At 37.2% G+C, this 15591-nt stretch overlaps 1 protein-coding gene across 1 annotated transcript in view; it reads right to left on the reverse strand.

Moving 5' to 3' along the window:
- l(2)k05819 (transmembrane protein 94-like protein l(2)k05819) overlaps positions 1–15591 on the reverse strand; it is a 304060-nt gene that overhangs the window by 154183 nt on the left and 134286 nt on the right. The window contains exons 8-11 of the mRNA XM_067150433.2: positions 14004–14210; positions 8584–8748; positions 4947–5050; positions 1456–1547 (exon numbers count right to left, since the gene is read on the reverse strand). Of these exons, the coding sequence (XP_067006534.2) occupies positions 1456–1547; positions 4947–5050; positions 8584–8748; positions 14004–14210 (568 nt within the window). The remainder of the gene's footprint in view (positions 1–1455; positions 1548–4946; positions 5051–8583; positions 8749–14003; positions 14211–15591) is intronic.

Consider the following 15591-nt stretch of genomic DNA (forward strand, 5'->3'; position numbering starts at 1 on the left):
AGGAAATTTGTCTTATGCCAGAAGACACTAGAGATGAGATGAAATTAAACAAAAACATCTAGGACACAAACATCTACTTCACACTTAAAAGAAACAAACTTGCAACACAAATATTTTCAACACCAGAAAGGGCATGAAGATTGGAACATATGAATAAGTACTGGGAGGACTGCAAGGACCAAATAGTCCCTTCAAAGAGACTTGGATAATGGACTGACTAAAGTGATCCTATGCGGCCATAAAATTAGAATAAGAAGAAGATGAAGACACAGTCAATGACAGAAAGGGGACAAGTAATAAGTTAATAAGACAGTTATGAGTAAAACATACTTTTTTTTATTCAAGATCTAAAATATGCACTTATATTCATTATCATACTCTGATCAAATTATGTACCACATACCTTTAAATACCAGTTTATTAAAAAAGGAACAAGCATTCTGTGCACAAATTCAGCTTCTACTGATCCAAATTGCATCGCCTGCTTTTATTACATCTGAGGAGATGTGACAGTCTATCAAATGTTTCAAGAGGTCATGTAATCATTTTGGCCTAACCGTACATGTTTACAAAACCAAGTTACTAAAAAAATCTGCCTCAGAGACCACCATCCCGGATTCATCATCAACCTAATACAACACTGGAACAGGTTATTCACTTTTCAGACCTTGGTAGCATCTTGTCTAAGCAAAGTAATTTTTCACAGGGCATGAGAACAAATTCCAAACCAAGCGAGTTGGCTGTGCGGTCTAGATCTTGTAGCTTTCATTCGGGATATGGTGGGTTCAAAACACCGTCAGCAACCCTGAACATGGTTTTCCGTGGTTCCCCAGGAAAATGCCGAGTATGGAAGTGAGGTGTGGACTCCATACCACCAAGAATTTGTATATTTGATCCCTTTCACCACCAGAAACTTTGATCCATTATGAATAAAAAATTGGAAGACATTGTCACTTATATTGCTTGAGATAACTTGCCTGAACAGTGTCATAAATATAAACCCAGAAACTAAGAAGACACTTGCAAAAGAACCTCTCAGTTTGGTGCCAGTCCACCTCAGTAACTGTCTGTCAGTTTGAACGAGGATAACAGAGATGAAGAGAGAAAATAACCGGTACACAAACTTTGGTAAATGTAACTATGCTCTACCCCATCCATAAGTGCAATTTGAACGGCTGCATGTTTATGCAAGATGTATCCAATTTGCAAAAACACTCTACATTTTTTCCAATGTTTGGTCTGATCTCACTGTGAAGCTGGCAATGCAGTTATCAACTAATCTGGATGGTACCCCTATCTGCTACCTGGGGGTACATCCCCTATGGAATAAGGCCTTTTAAAAGTTATTGTTTGCTCCATTTTGCTCTAAAGATAAGAAAGTAAATGAATTAATTCTGAACTCATTTTTAAACAGCAGAAAGCTGAAAGGAGATTAAAAAAAAGCAAAAAAGATACCATGCTGCAGAAAACTGGACTTGGAGACTTTCTCCTCTCGTTCGTCATCATCTTCTCCAGCTCCAGTGTGAGTTGCTCCAACACTGCTAAAGCTAAAATAGAAATAACATTTCATAAGTATAAAAACAGACACCGGTAATTAAATTTTCACAAAAATACAAAGCAGTAGGAATACATTTCCATAATTAAAAGTGCATAAAATAACACCAAAAAAACCTTGATTACAATTCTGCTTACAATAACAGTCAAGAAGCAATTCATACCATTGAAAAATTACATGAAATTGCCATCAAAACAGAGCATAACTAACATATTTCTCTTTTGTGTCATTCTTATCCACCGAGTACCTTGTGTGTCCCTGACTAAGTAAGACATTCTTACTTTTTGTTTCTTCCCAATTTAGTTTTGAGATTATGATGACGACGACGACGACGGCGACATCAACAACAACAACAACAACAACAACAACAACAACAACAACAACAACAACAACAACAACAGCAACAATGATGATGATGATAATAATAATAATAATAATAATAATAATAATAATAATAATAATAATAATAATAATAATAATAATAATAATAATAATAATAATAATAATAATAATAATAATAATAATAATAATAATACTTTATAATCTCTTAGATTAAGGGTCAAAATCCTGGATTCAATTCCAGACCTCACTGCAGTGTTCATGCGGAGTGCATATGACCACTGTTGATGGGGTCCGTCCGTAAGCCGTTGCTGTTACTGTTCAGTCTCGTACTGAGAAAGTAATCAGGACATTGGAAAAGGAAATTGCAGGAATAACCCTTGGCAGACTACTTAAAGATAGAATTCACTTGCACTGTCTGGCCATTGCAGATGAAATAGTGATCCTTTCCAACAGCAGTTAAAAAGCAATTCATTCCATTGAAAATGTACACAAAATTGCCATCAAAACAGGAATTCAAATCTCATATGAGAAAACTCAATAAATGGAAGATGCTTTATGATAATGAGATGGACAACATATGATAACTAAATTCAGCAAAATCTTTCAGGTGAACCAATTCAAATATTTGGGAGAAATTATTCAGCCCTCTGCTTTAAACCGCGAATCAAATAAATAAAGAATTTTCAAATTACAGAAAGCGTACAGGATCACTTGGAACAGGTACAATAAAAAATCAGTGTTTTTGGAAAATCCAATTAATGGGGGTTAAATAGGGGTGACAAATGGGGTGAATTTTTAGAAAGTCTATATCTACAGTATATCTCAGAAACGTAAAATGTTACAGATGTAAAAATTAGTATTTGGAATCTCCTATAAAAGTAAACTAACATAGGTGATTTGTTTTTGGAAACTCCACTTAAGGAGAACTAAAAAGGGGATGGAATTTTAAAATGAGCATGTCTACAGTATATTTCAAAAACTTAACACGTTACAGAAGTCAAAAATGATATTTTTTATCTCTATTAAAAATAAAGAAACATGTATGTTATGTTTTCGGCCCCTTGGGTGGGGGGTAAAAATGACTGAAAATGGGGTTGAATTATTTTTATTAGGATACTGATATCTCAAAACTGAAGATATGACAGACGTAAAATTTGATATTTGGAATCTCCTTTAAAAATAAAGAACTAAGTATTTTTTTATTTTTGGAAATCCGCTTAAACATGTCTTATACATTTTTACCATACCAGCTATGGTAACAGAGATATTCATGAATTTGGATTTTTGCTGCTAAGTCCGTATCAAACGCCAAGCCATGAGAAAATGGGTAAACGGACTTCAATGAAAATTGGTATGTAAAGTCAGGTAATAAGGAACTATAGCCCTTGTTGCAATTTTTTAATGCCTTTAGGGGTTGATTTAAAAAAAAGTGCATTTAATTATTAACATTTTGGAGTATTTGTACGAAGATTTATGTAAACAGACGGGTTTAAAACGTTTCCCTCCCACATAAACTTTGAAGCCCTTTAGGGATTGAATTTTGAGAAAAACCATCTTAGTGAGTATCTCCATTATGAAATGAAACCACTGACCAAATTTCATATTTACAGCTTCAGTGGGTTTGGCTTGGCAATGGTCGGTCGGTCGGTCGGAACATATTATTTTATATACAGTATGTAGATTATAATGGTTCATGGCGTGTGTTACTGTAGTCACGTCCTAGTTCATGAACTACGGGCAATGGCTGAGTGGCCTAGTAAGTGGTCCTGAGAGTCGGGATACCAGCTGTTATGGAATGGGAGCGGGCATCTCGGACATGAGTCACGGCCCTCCTTGTGCACAGGCGGCTAGGACTTGGATTTCCCTAACCTGTTAGAGGAGAGATCCTCACTTGTATTATGTGTAAGTAGCATCCTGCTTCACAGATATTTCACAGAGTACGCTCAGAACATTCTAAGCAAACCTTGGACCTATGGAAGTAACGGAGTGAGGTACAGGTGAGGGACTCCTTGCAAACTACTTGGTGAATGAAATGGAATTCAATGGAGAGCAATCAATATAGAGAGGTGTAACCAGTTGAACTAACTTAACCATTTGTAACAAGTTGTAGAGCATGTAAGTGAGCAGTGTAAATCCATGTCAGCTATAGTGAGTAACTAGGTGCTGGTGTTCATGAACGCTGATGTGAATGAGGAGAGAAGACATCGTGGGACGTGAGTTGGTGACTGGACCAGGAAAGATGGAGTATCGAAGGAAATCGGCCAGTCATGGACTGTGAGACTACTGTAGTCTGGCCCAAGGTCGACGCTGTGCAGCAAGAATGAGTACTCAAATTCAATTTATTAAATAATGTATGCTAATGTAATTGTAAAGGTGATAGGTTAATTTCATTACTATGTGAATTCAATTTTTATTTGTAAATAATTTAAAGTAAGCATGACTAGTGAAGCAGTTATTTAGTTACTTCTGGAAAAATAAAACAAAGAATTCTTGGTTCACAGACATTACGAATGATTTAGAAGATTTAAATTTAACAATGCTCCAAAGTGAAGGCAGAGAAGAGAAGGGAATTCTAAGGAATAAACATGATTCAAACTCATAACATTTAAACGAAGGAAGTACACCATTTCCGACAACCAAAGCGCAGCCAGGTCCGACAGGATGAAGAAGTCTTGGGAGCGGAAGAAGAAGCTGAAAAGCTGACTCTATTTAATACTATTAGACTTTAATGTATATGACTAATTACAGTACTCCAATGAACTATGTAAAAAAAAAAAAAAAAAAAATCATGACCAGTGTTTAAGGTCATCTTGCGAAATCACTCATTTTGAATTTCAGAAAATATTACAGCTAAATCAATTACAGTATATTTTCTGGTGTTGTGATACAAGAATGGAGAAAACATATACTGCACCATATGATTCAATTCGAAGAGTTATCAAATTAAAATATTTTGTAGAATATATTGTGAATATGCACAATAACATTTTAAATAACTGTTTCAACAAGGAAACTAATGGACAATATTGAACAAATAAGCCATCCTTACCTTGAGGACTGTGATTTCTGACTACTGTTCCGCAAGAAGAACACTTTTTCTGCAGTAGGGTTTGGCCATGAAAGTATTCCTTTCTTGTCCACACAACACAGAGCCTAAAACATACCGACCTAATTAACTGTTTCTTTAAATTGAAGGATGAAGCATATAATAAATATCTGTCAAATATATATATCAAGAATGAATACCAGTATTCTGATTTTGATCAATTAATTATCTGAGAGCTTAAACTACTAAATCAAATTCACAATATTGGTTCTTAACCCATAACAACCACACATGAAATATGTTACACTTAAGACACACATGGGTGCATGGGACCCGCTTGGGAATTTTTGTCACTTACAGCAAAATTATTCTAATAAAATATCAGTCATAACACCTTTGAAACCTTTCCTTAATTTATTAATAATTTAACATAAAATTGTTTTGAAATATTCCTAGTTAAAAGTTCAAAAAGGAATTTCCAAAATAGCTACACACACACAAAAAAACATTATTTCGAAAAATATTTGCTGCTTAAAAACCTATCAGTGTCTACTAATCATATTTAGGTTACATAAAGTAAGAATGAGTAGAAAACTGAAAAATTAACTTAATTATCACATTAAAAAAGAAAAAGAAAACAGAAAAAACTGTACACTTCTTTTAGCAGTCACATAACAAGCTGAAGTGAAATAGAATGGTACCACAGAAGAAATTACAAATAATACAGTTTGTCACTTCTACCACGTACTGGTAGTTGGCATCTCACATAATCTCTGCCGTATGTTATTGTCTACTAAATCTGTTTTTACCGTAATAAGCGTTAGAACTTACACTGGACCAGTATCTGCAGTACCCTCCACTTCATCACTACTTTTATCAGAGACTGAATCGTGTTCACTTAACTCATATTCACTTTCTGATGCACTAAAATCTTCAATGTCACTGGACGACTGATTTAAAAGTTCTAGGATTTGTTCTTCATCAATACTGTCTGCCATAACTATAGAAAACCTACTACGCCCAGTTAACAAGAACAGTTACACTTAAGACACACATGGGTGCAGAGGACCCGACGACTGTTATTCTAAGCAGACCGGGCATGACAGTAAACAGAACACAGTGACACCCCAAGGCTAACTGAACAGATGAGCATACACAGTCGCATAGCTCCAGGCTAGCAACAGCTGAGACAAAATAGAAAACAAAATTTTGCTCGGGTCCCTTGCACCCATGTGTGGCAGTTACGGGTTAAGTGTTTTAGCTCAAATTATAAACGCTGACTGGCAAGGTTTAAAAAAAAATGTAATTCATGTTTACATGGCCAGTATGATTAAGATTTAATTTTACTGTAGAATAAGTCTCTCATTTAATTTCAGTACAATAATATCAAAACTACAAAAGCCAGCAAAAACACAAAATACTGACTTAGAAAGAGAAAAGTTCAAAGAGTCTACTCAAATAGCTTTCAAGATCAAATGGCTAAGAATGAGTGGTGTGAGCATCTGCCATTTTGAGGTGAAATTGGAACTCTCAGTATGTGGTAAAATTAGTGGAACTCGGAACTGTGAGATCTATCATTATCTGTAATAATATTTTTAAGAAAACTTGACAAGGTGTATGAAAATTTCTGAAATATTAGAGAATTTTGTGAATATATATGAAAAAAAGACTGAGGGATATAACAGAAACACAGTTAGAGGAAGAACAATATGGTTTTAAACGAAATAGATCAACAATAGACTTAATATTTACAGTGCGAACAATAATGGAAAAACATTTGGAAAGGTACAAGGAAATCATATTTCTAGTTTTGGATTTGAAAAAGCTTATGATACAGTTAAGAGAAAACATGTACGGGAATGCCTACTGAAAAGGAATGTACCAAAATCATTAATTAACAAGATAAAAATGTTGTATCATGAGAGTAAAAACAGTGTACAAGTGGGAAGTGGTGACTCTGAAACATTTTATACAAAAAAAGGTCTAGGGGCTGATGACCTAGATGTTAGGCCCCTTTAAACAAGCATCATCATCATCATCATCATCATCATCATCATCATCATCAAAAAAGGTCTCAAGCAAGGAAGTACACTGTCGCTATTATTGTTTATAATATTGATGGATGAAATCAGAAAATGTGTAAAACAGAATATCAGTAGTGATGAAGTGAATGCTTTGGTATTTGCAGATGATGTGGTGAATTGGGGAAAGGGAGAAAAGGAAGTACAAAGGAGACTGGACATTTGGAATGAAACTCTGAAGGAGTTTGGAATGGTAATTAGAAAAAGAAAACTGTAGTTATGCACTGTGGAAAAAAGAAAAAGAGACGCCAAGTAAACATAGATGGAGAACGGATAATTCATGTAGAACAGTTTACATATCTGGGTAGCATTATTAATGGAAGTAATGAAATCAACCCTGAAATTAATAACAGATTAAGTAAAGGTACAACATTTTATCATCAAGTCAGAGAGCTTTTATGGGATAACGAAGTACCCAAGAGAACAAAATTAATATTATATAAACAGTATTTCATACCAATTGTAACATATGGACTAGAAACGCTGGTAACTAACAAGAGACAAGATAGTAAGATCCAAGTAGTAGAAATGAAATTTTTAAGAACATCGATTAAAAAGACAAGAAGAGATAGAATACAAAATATTAAAATCAGAGGAGAGTTAAAAATAGAACCGTTAGTACAGAACATACAGAAAGCAAGACTGAGATGGTTTGGAAATGTAAGAAGAATGGGAAAGGAACAGGTAGTAAGAAGGGAATTGGGAAGAAAAGTTAAGGGAAAGAGACCAGTTGGAAGACCGAGAAGAAGGTGGATGGATCAGAGTTGAAAGGACATTAGAGAAGCTGGATTGGATGTGGCGGAATTAATGGAGCAGGAAAAGTGAAAGGACAGAAAGAAGTGGTTGTTGTTTTTTTTTTGCTAGGGGCTTTACGTCCCACCGACACAGATAGGACATATGGCGACGATCGGATAGGAAAGTCCTAGGAGTTGGAAGGAAGCGGCCGTGGCCTTAATTAAGCTACAGCCCCAGCATTTGCCTGGTGTGAAAATGGGGAACCATGGAAAACCATCTTCAGGGCTGCCGATAGTGGGATTCGAACCTACTATCTCCCGGATGCAAGCTCACAGCCGCGCGCCTCTACGCGCACGGCCAATTCGCCCGGTGTGGTTGTTCTTGCAGGCTTAAGAAATGATCTAAACTGCTTGGGTATTCCATGAAAGGGTTCCTGACCCAGGACAAGTATTCCAGATGGTTGAAAATCAGTGGCATAATATCTTCGTGATTGTTTGAGTCTAGAACTGAGATAAGGGGAAAAATATTTCAACACTATCTATGTTCCATGCATTTTGCACAACCTTTAAAATGGTACCCTAAAACCTCAGTTGCAAATTGCTGGTATAAATGGTCAAATCAATCAAGAACACTAACTTAAAATGGCATCCTTAGAAATGAAAAAGTTTACGTCAAGCATATTAACAGCCAGGAAAAATGTTGTATTTCAAACACACAGTTTATCCTATCGATAAAATCTTTCTGAAATGTTGTAAACTGCACTTTCTATATGAAAAGCGAACTGAAGTCATCAACTGCACTTACTGTAATGACTATCAACTCACAGTGACAGAGCCCAGGACATGCAGAAAGTTAGCAGACCGAGAAAGGATTTCACCTCGTCCTTGGAACACTTTCAACGAATAATGCCACACATCCTTCCATCTTATTTCTGGTGCAGCATGCTGTGGTTCTGCTAGGTCCGTTTCTTCAAATGGATCCACTGGAGCCTGCAGTGCAGATGTAGAGAGAATTGAATACATGATAAAGAACAATTTTATTCCACACAAAGTGAAGGAATTAGATAACATACACGCTGATCAAGTGGACCGTGTGATTTATATCTTCTAGAACAAAATAATGAGGTCATGCATGAAACCACCCCATAATAGCAGAATAATTAATACAAAATACAAACCAAGATACTATTTTCTATGCACAGTTCTATCATCCATTCTGGTTCTTACAAACATTATATGAATGTATGTAATGGTAATATTAAAAGAGGAGTATAGTACACGAACCTTTTCTTGAGCCCTGAGCTCCATAGTGCTGAATGGGAACTAGGGCTCAAGAAAAGGTTCGCGAACTATACAGACAGCTAGCATAATGCCTACTGTAGTGCCGTTGTGTGGTGTTGCCAGAATTTTGCATTCCTTTCTCTTCTTGCTCTCATGTTTTCTTCATTCAGACTGCTGTATTCTGTTGTAGCATGCCAGGCGGAGGACTCCTCGGCCTCCCTCTCCCTCGATGAGTATTTGTCATGCTCAAAATAAATAATATATTAAAATATAATAAATAATTGTAATGTATTAGTATTTAACAATACTTTTACTTGATTAATAATGGCTGCAAAACAGAAACAGATATAGAATAGCACTTACACTGAACCATTTGTGACAAAATCTAACTGAGAAGTGAAAGATATGGTAATTCCAGGTGAACAGCAGGTACATCTCCATGGTGGCTGCAGTGGGTCTGTCCACATCTTCATGGCAACCATTCCCCAACTCCTTTCTGTCCAGCAAGGTAGGCAATAAACTGACCCTCCCTGTGATAGCTGTCAGAAAGCTTCTTTTAATATTACTACTACAGAATGTGTTCATGAAGAACAGAGGTTTTCCTGGGGGGGGGGGGGGGGGCAGCACAGAAAACTTCTTTTGAAGAAAATAAATTAATATTTTTCCATCAAATACGTATTCTAGTAACCTCCTTCGGTCCATTCTCCCAACAAGTCTTTTTCCAGTTTTGTCTCCCGAGTGTCTATGGAGTGAAGCATAGGTTAAATTCTTAAAGGCAAATTTTTGTTTCTGAAAACATCTATGTAAATTAATGTGACTGGAAATAATTAATTTAGTTACATATTTTTATAAACACTCTGGATTTGAAGCTTGAAGCTGATACTTTGTTGATGTATGATATAAATTTACATTCACGCTCTAGTTTTCGTTCAGCTGAATTTTGAGATGTTCTCATATATTCTACATTATTCTCAAACATAACTGTTTCTGAGAAAAATTTTATGTAGTGAGACATGAGCACCAAGATTTCAATAGAATGAGCTACTATCATTCAAGAAAGGTTGCCATTGAAAACCACATTATAATACCCCCAACAGTCCAGAGGTGGAAGCAGTACTCAAGGAGTTGAAGAATTACAAGGCCTGCAGAGAAAACCAAGTTTTTTCAGAAATGTGGAAATATGCAATTGGCACAGTTTGGACCTCCCTACACATGGCTCTATCAAAAAATTGGAAAACAGAAAAATTCCCTGAGCAATCCAGATAGTTACAGATGTATACCTCTCTTGGTCTGCACATACAAGATTATCTCCAGAATTCTACAGTATGTAGGATAAAAGGACAACTAAAGCGAGAATTATGTGAATAACAGGGAAGCTTCAGGCCTTGGAGAAGCAGCAGAGAGCAGATCATCATTTTAGAATTAGTCATGGCACATTACAGGAAACAAAACAAGCCTGTTGCAATAACCTTAGTGGAATTTAAGAAGGCTGTATCCATAGACCTACAGTACTGAAAATCGTAAGAAATATTGGACTCCACCCAAAATGAATTGAATTGATAGAACTTACTTTAATGAATACAAAGTCTATAGTCATGCTCAGAGGGTAATTTTCCAAACAAACAAACAAACAAACAAACAAACAAACAAACAAACAAACAAACAAACAAACAAACAAACAAACAAACAAACAAACCTTCTTCTTTTCTGTCATTCCTCTCTATTCAGCGCTTCCTTTTTTGTCCAAGCTCTTTAAATCAGATCTTCGGTTATTTTATCTCCTCACCTTAGCTTGGGTCTGCCATTCCTCCTCCTTCCCAGTACCTCCAATATCTGCACTCTCTTTCCCCACACAGCCAAAATCCTGAGTACAACCTTCATGCCTGTCTGATATGCTAATTCCTTATTCAGTCATTTCTTGAAATGCATCATCCATTTTAGCATTAGCATTTCAGCCACCTCCATTTTCTCTTCCTGTACCTGCCCACGCTGCTGCTGGTCTTACCACTGTCTTGTACAGCTTCCTTTTAATCTGCTACTTACATTCCAGTCATACAACATCCCATTTATTCTCCCCCAGTTCTTCCATCCACACTGGATTTGATGGGAAACCTCAGCATCCAAGCCTTCATCTTTCTCCAAGCCTGATCATAGGTATTTAAATCTTTGCTGTTTGCAACCTCATCCCTTGAAGTCTTCCTGTAGGTTCTTGGTCACCATGTATTTGGTCTTTCTCTACAAATTTCCATTCCTTTCTCTTCCAGTACTTTTACCCATTCTTCCAGCTTTGCTCCAGTTTATCTTGTAAACAATGAGGATAAAGAACAGAAAAAGGGAGGTTGTACAGTGTCAAGAAATGAGGACACTCAAGCCATTTACTGGGAGAAACTTCTAGGCAGAACTCTTCTGGCCCCCGAAAACACAAGCATATCAATAAATGAGCGCTAAACGACTTTACTCCTCTATGGGGCACCGAAGAAAGCATGATTAAATGACTATGATCCTCTACGGGAGTGAAGGTGCTATCAAACTCTTCCTCCATTCTTGTGGTATTAATTCCTGTGTCCATATTTTATCCATTAGGTCTCATGCTATATTGATATCATCCTCTCTCAAGCACTTCCACACCTTCAAGAAATCTGTATGGTCAAAGAGTCTTACCATTTTTCATTTTTCTTATTGCCTGTTCCACTTCTTTCACTCTCTCCATCGATGGTCATGGTCAGGTCAGTTATCTTGCCATCAACACCTTTCATCTGTTTGACTGATGTAAAATCTTACTTCCATTCAGCATGAACTTGGCTATTGTCATCAGTTTTAAAAAAAATCCATCTTTTGTTTCTATTTCTTCATATTCCTCACTTATAGCCTTGGCTTTGGCTTTTGCTTCTGTCACAGCTCTTTTAGCAATTTAGCTATACTTCTTCAACATGGAAAATAAATGTCTGTGGCCTTATAATTCATTTACTTTGCATGAGGAGTGAGGCAGGTAGTGAGATAATGGCTTTAGAATTTGAAAACTGGTCACATCTGCTGAGCATGAGCTGTTGAATTTTTCCATGTAGTTTTTGTACCTCTGCCAGTACTTCTTGTGTTTCAAGTTTCTTAAATAGCTAAGAAATATCTACAAGGTTTGATGAAAATGATGAATATGTTTCTGTTGAAAGTGAATTCTGATATTACATGATGTATTTCTGCATCAAGTCATTATGTTCCTCCTACCTTGGTCTTTACACTACTAACACGTTCTTTTGTACAAACATACTGTGGTGGATGGGCCAAAATGCTGGTTCTGAGGTGGAAGAAGCAAGCCACTCTGGCCTCACCTAGGAGCGATCAACGCCACAGCTGGGCCATAGGCCGTCCGCTGCATGCTGACCACTGGAAGGAGGGGTCTTGTAGTGGGATGTGCTGGTCTCTCTCTGTCACTAGAATGCCCTAGATCACTAGCAAAGAATATTCACCATCCAGAGAACTCTGGAGATCTCCCACACTCAAGAGACATTTTAGCTTCTAGGCCAGGCCAATATAAAGCAGAGAGACAGCCGAATTCAGTGCTGTTGTGGAGTACTGAGTATTGTGTGCGAGTGTACTGCAGTGGAATACATCAGAGCAGAGTACTGCATGTGTTTTACTGTGAAGTACCAAGTACTGTGCGTGTACGGCTGCAAAGTACTGGGTACTGTGTGTGTACTGCCATGAAGTACTGAGACTGTGTGTATTGTTGCAGAGTACAACAGAGTGGAGTACTGTGTGTGTACTGCCATGGAGTACATTGGAGCCCAGCACTATGTGTGTATTGCCGTGAAATACTGAGTACTGTGTGCGTACTTCTGTGCAGTGCAGTAGAACAGAGTACTGTGTGTGTTCTGTCATGAAGCATCGAGTACAGCATGTGTACTGACCTGGAGCATTGAGTACTGCCATGAAATACAGCAGAGCAGAGTACTGTGTGTGTGTGTGTACTGCTGTGGAGTACTGAGTACTACGTGTGCACTTCAGTAAAGTACCAAGTACTGCATGTGTACTGCTGTGTAGTACTGAGTACTGCGAGTAATAATAATGTTATAATGTTATTGGATTTACGACCCATTAACTACTTTTATGGTTTTCGAAGATATCGAGGTGGCGGAATTTAGTCCCGCAGGAGTTCTTTTAAGTGCCGGTAAATCTACCGACACGAGGTGGATGTATTCGAGCACTTTCAAATACCACTGGAATGAGCCATGATAACATGCCAAGTTGGGGTCAGAAGGCCAGTGCCTCAACCATCTGAGCCTGGCAGTACGGTAGTACTGCGTGTGTACTGCCGTGGAGTGTTGATGGTGTTTGTGAGATAACTGCCATGAAGTTGTCAGTCTGTCAATCACAGCAGAGTCGAGTGAGTGTTTGGTATAGCGTGGAGTTGTTCTGTAGTGTCCTGGAGTTGGAGCTCTTGTGCCTGGCTGTAGCAAAATGAGCATTGTCCCTCTGGTGCACAGCATGGGAGTTCGACAAGGGTCGGCAAATTATAATGAAAGAGGTCTGTTAGTATGTACGACTGACGAAGAGTGCTGGTGGCCGTTAAGGCAGACAGTGCATGTCATGTATAATTATGAAACTGTGTAATGTATACCGCGTAGCTAGTGTGACTGTGTTAATCTGTAAGTGACAGAGTGATGTAAACACTCTGGACTTAAGACTACACGAAGCCCAAGACCGTGCAAAATGGCGAGCCAAGATTAGAACAGCAGACCCTGCACCAGCAGGAAAAGGCTAGGAAGAAGAAGAGAGTGAGCAAACTGTAAAACTGGTGTGACTGAGTTAGCATAAGTTGAGAGAGAACAAACTGGTGAATGAGTGTGTTAGTGTGTAGGTACTAATAATAAATGAACTGTAGTCATAGAAATAGAACAATACCCTTGTGTCTTTTTTTCCTAACCCCAAAATGTAACAATACATATACCTGAACTGTTTGTACATACCTGAATGTGGGTGGTATTGTGAATTAAGGCATGAATATGGCCCATCCCCAACCAGTCGAGTGCTAGCCACGCCATGGGGAACATGAGAGGTAGTAAAGGCAGTGTAGCTGCCACAGGCAAGACTAGGAACATCTCCGTCCAATGACCGCTCTCCACCCACATACTAATGTAGAAGAATCTCAGCGTGTTTACAAGTAGTACACACACCTGCAAATAAAACCACAAGCATTATCCAATAAACCATCATTCTTGGGGATATAGTTGAAAATTACACAATTTTGGAAGATGTTCCCATACATGTAATTTATTTTTTCAGCAACATCCCTCCTCATAGCACTACAACCCCGATGGGCCTTGTCCTATCAAGCAAACGCTGCTCAGTCATAAAAGCCTGAAGATTACTGATGTGTGGTTAATGTGACGAATCCTCTTGGCCTTTATTCTTGGCATTCTAGACTGGGGATGCTATCTCATTGTCAGATAGTTCTTGACTATGCTTGTTTAGGCTGCTGAGTGGTACTCAAACTAGCCCTCTAGTCCAGGTAAGAAAATCCCTGACCTGGCTGCGAATCAAATCAAAGTGAGAGGCAGACTCGCTACCCCTACACTGCGGAGCTAACGGCTTTATCAATGTGGTTGTGGTAAATTAACATTTCTGATCTTTAAGCACCTGCATAACAAATCCTAGTCCAGATCAACAGATACCAACTTTGTTTCATATTTAAGGGCGATGTTTCTTAACTATAAATCAGAGCTTAGGACAGTTGAAAAACAGAAGGAGTATATCTCTCAATGGACAAGTATAGTTTGAAATTGGTAGATATAATATCTTCTGTTTTTCTTTTTCCCCATATGAAAGAGACAAACTGCAGAGAATCGTTATATTTCATGAAGACTATGTTCTGCAAACTGCAGAGAATCTTTATATTTCACATGTCTTTGTTCCATATTCTATTGATGAAATGATATTTTACTTCATCACCAGAGGTTTACACAGCACTATTGTATTCTGAAGAGAAATTTGTGTCACCACTTTTGCTCCGTATCTAATGTTTTCCCGTCCGTGAGTTCGAAAATAGTCAATAATAAGGTCATCGGAAAAATCAAAGATGGGGAGAGGAAATATACTCTTTTCTTTTTTTGGCTAGTTGCTTTACATTACATGTTATAATTCTCATGTTTTGGTCCATAATGAAATCTACAATGAAGTCAAATAAATATTAAAATTTATTTATTCCACCTATTCAATACATAGAGATTTTAATTAAGAAATTAAATCTTAAATAAAAATTTTATAGGGACATGTTTCACCTTTTAATTAAGGGCATCTTCAGCCTTAATCTCAATCTGAAAGGTAATTAATCAGGTACCTGATTGTATTAAAATTACATATGAATGTGAGGATGATGTTGGAAATAAAAAGGACTACATCAAAAAACTGAAGGTATTTTCACAAACAAAACTTACACAATAGTTAATAAAGATTCCACAATAAGAATCCAACGAAATTTAAAAACATTATTAAAAAACTCTACATTTCTACTAAATGAACAAGAACAGCAAAAACTAATCCTTATGAACCCTAATA

The sequence above is a fragment of the Anabrus simplex genome, chromosome 6 (genome assembly GCF_040414725.1).
Source record: "Anabrus simplex isolate iqAnaSimp1 chromosome 6, ASM4041472v1, whole genome shotgun sequence".
In the NCBI taxonomy this organism is placed as follows: domain Eukaryota; kingdom Metazoa; phylum Arthropoda; class Insecta; order Orthoptera; family Tettigoniidae; genus Anabrus; species Anabrus simplex.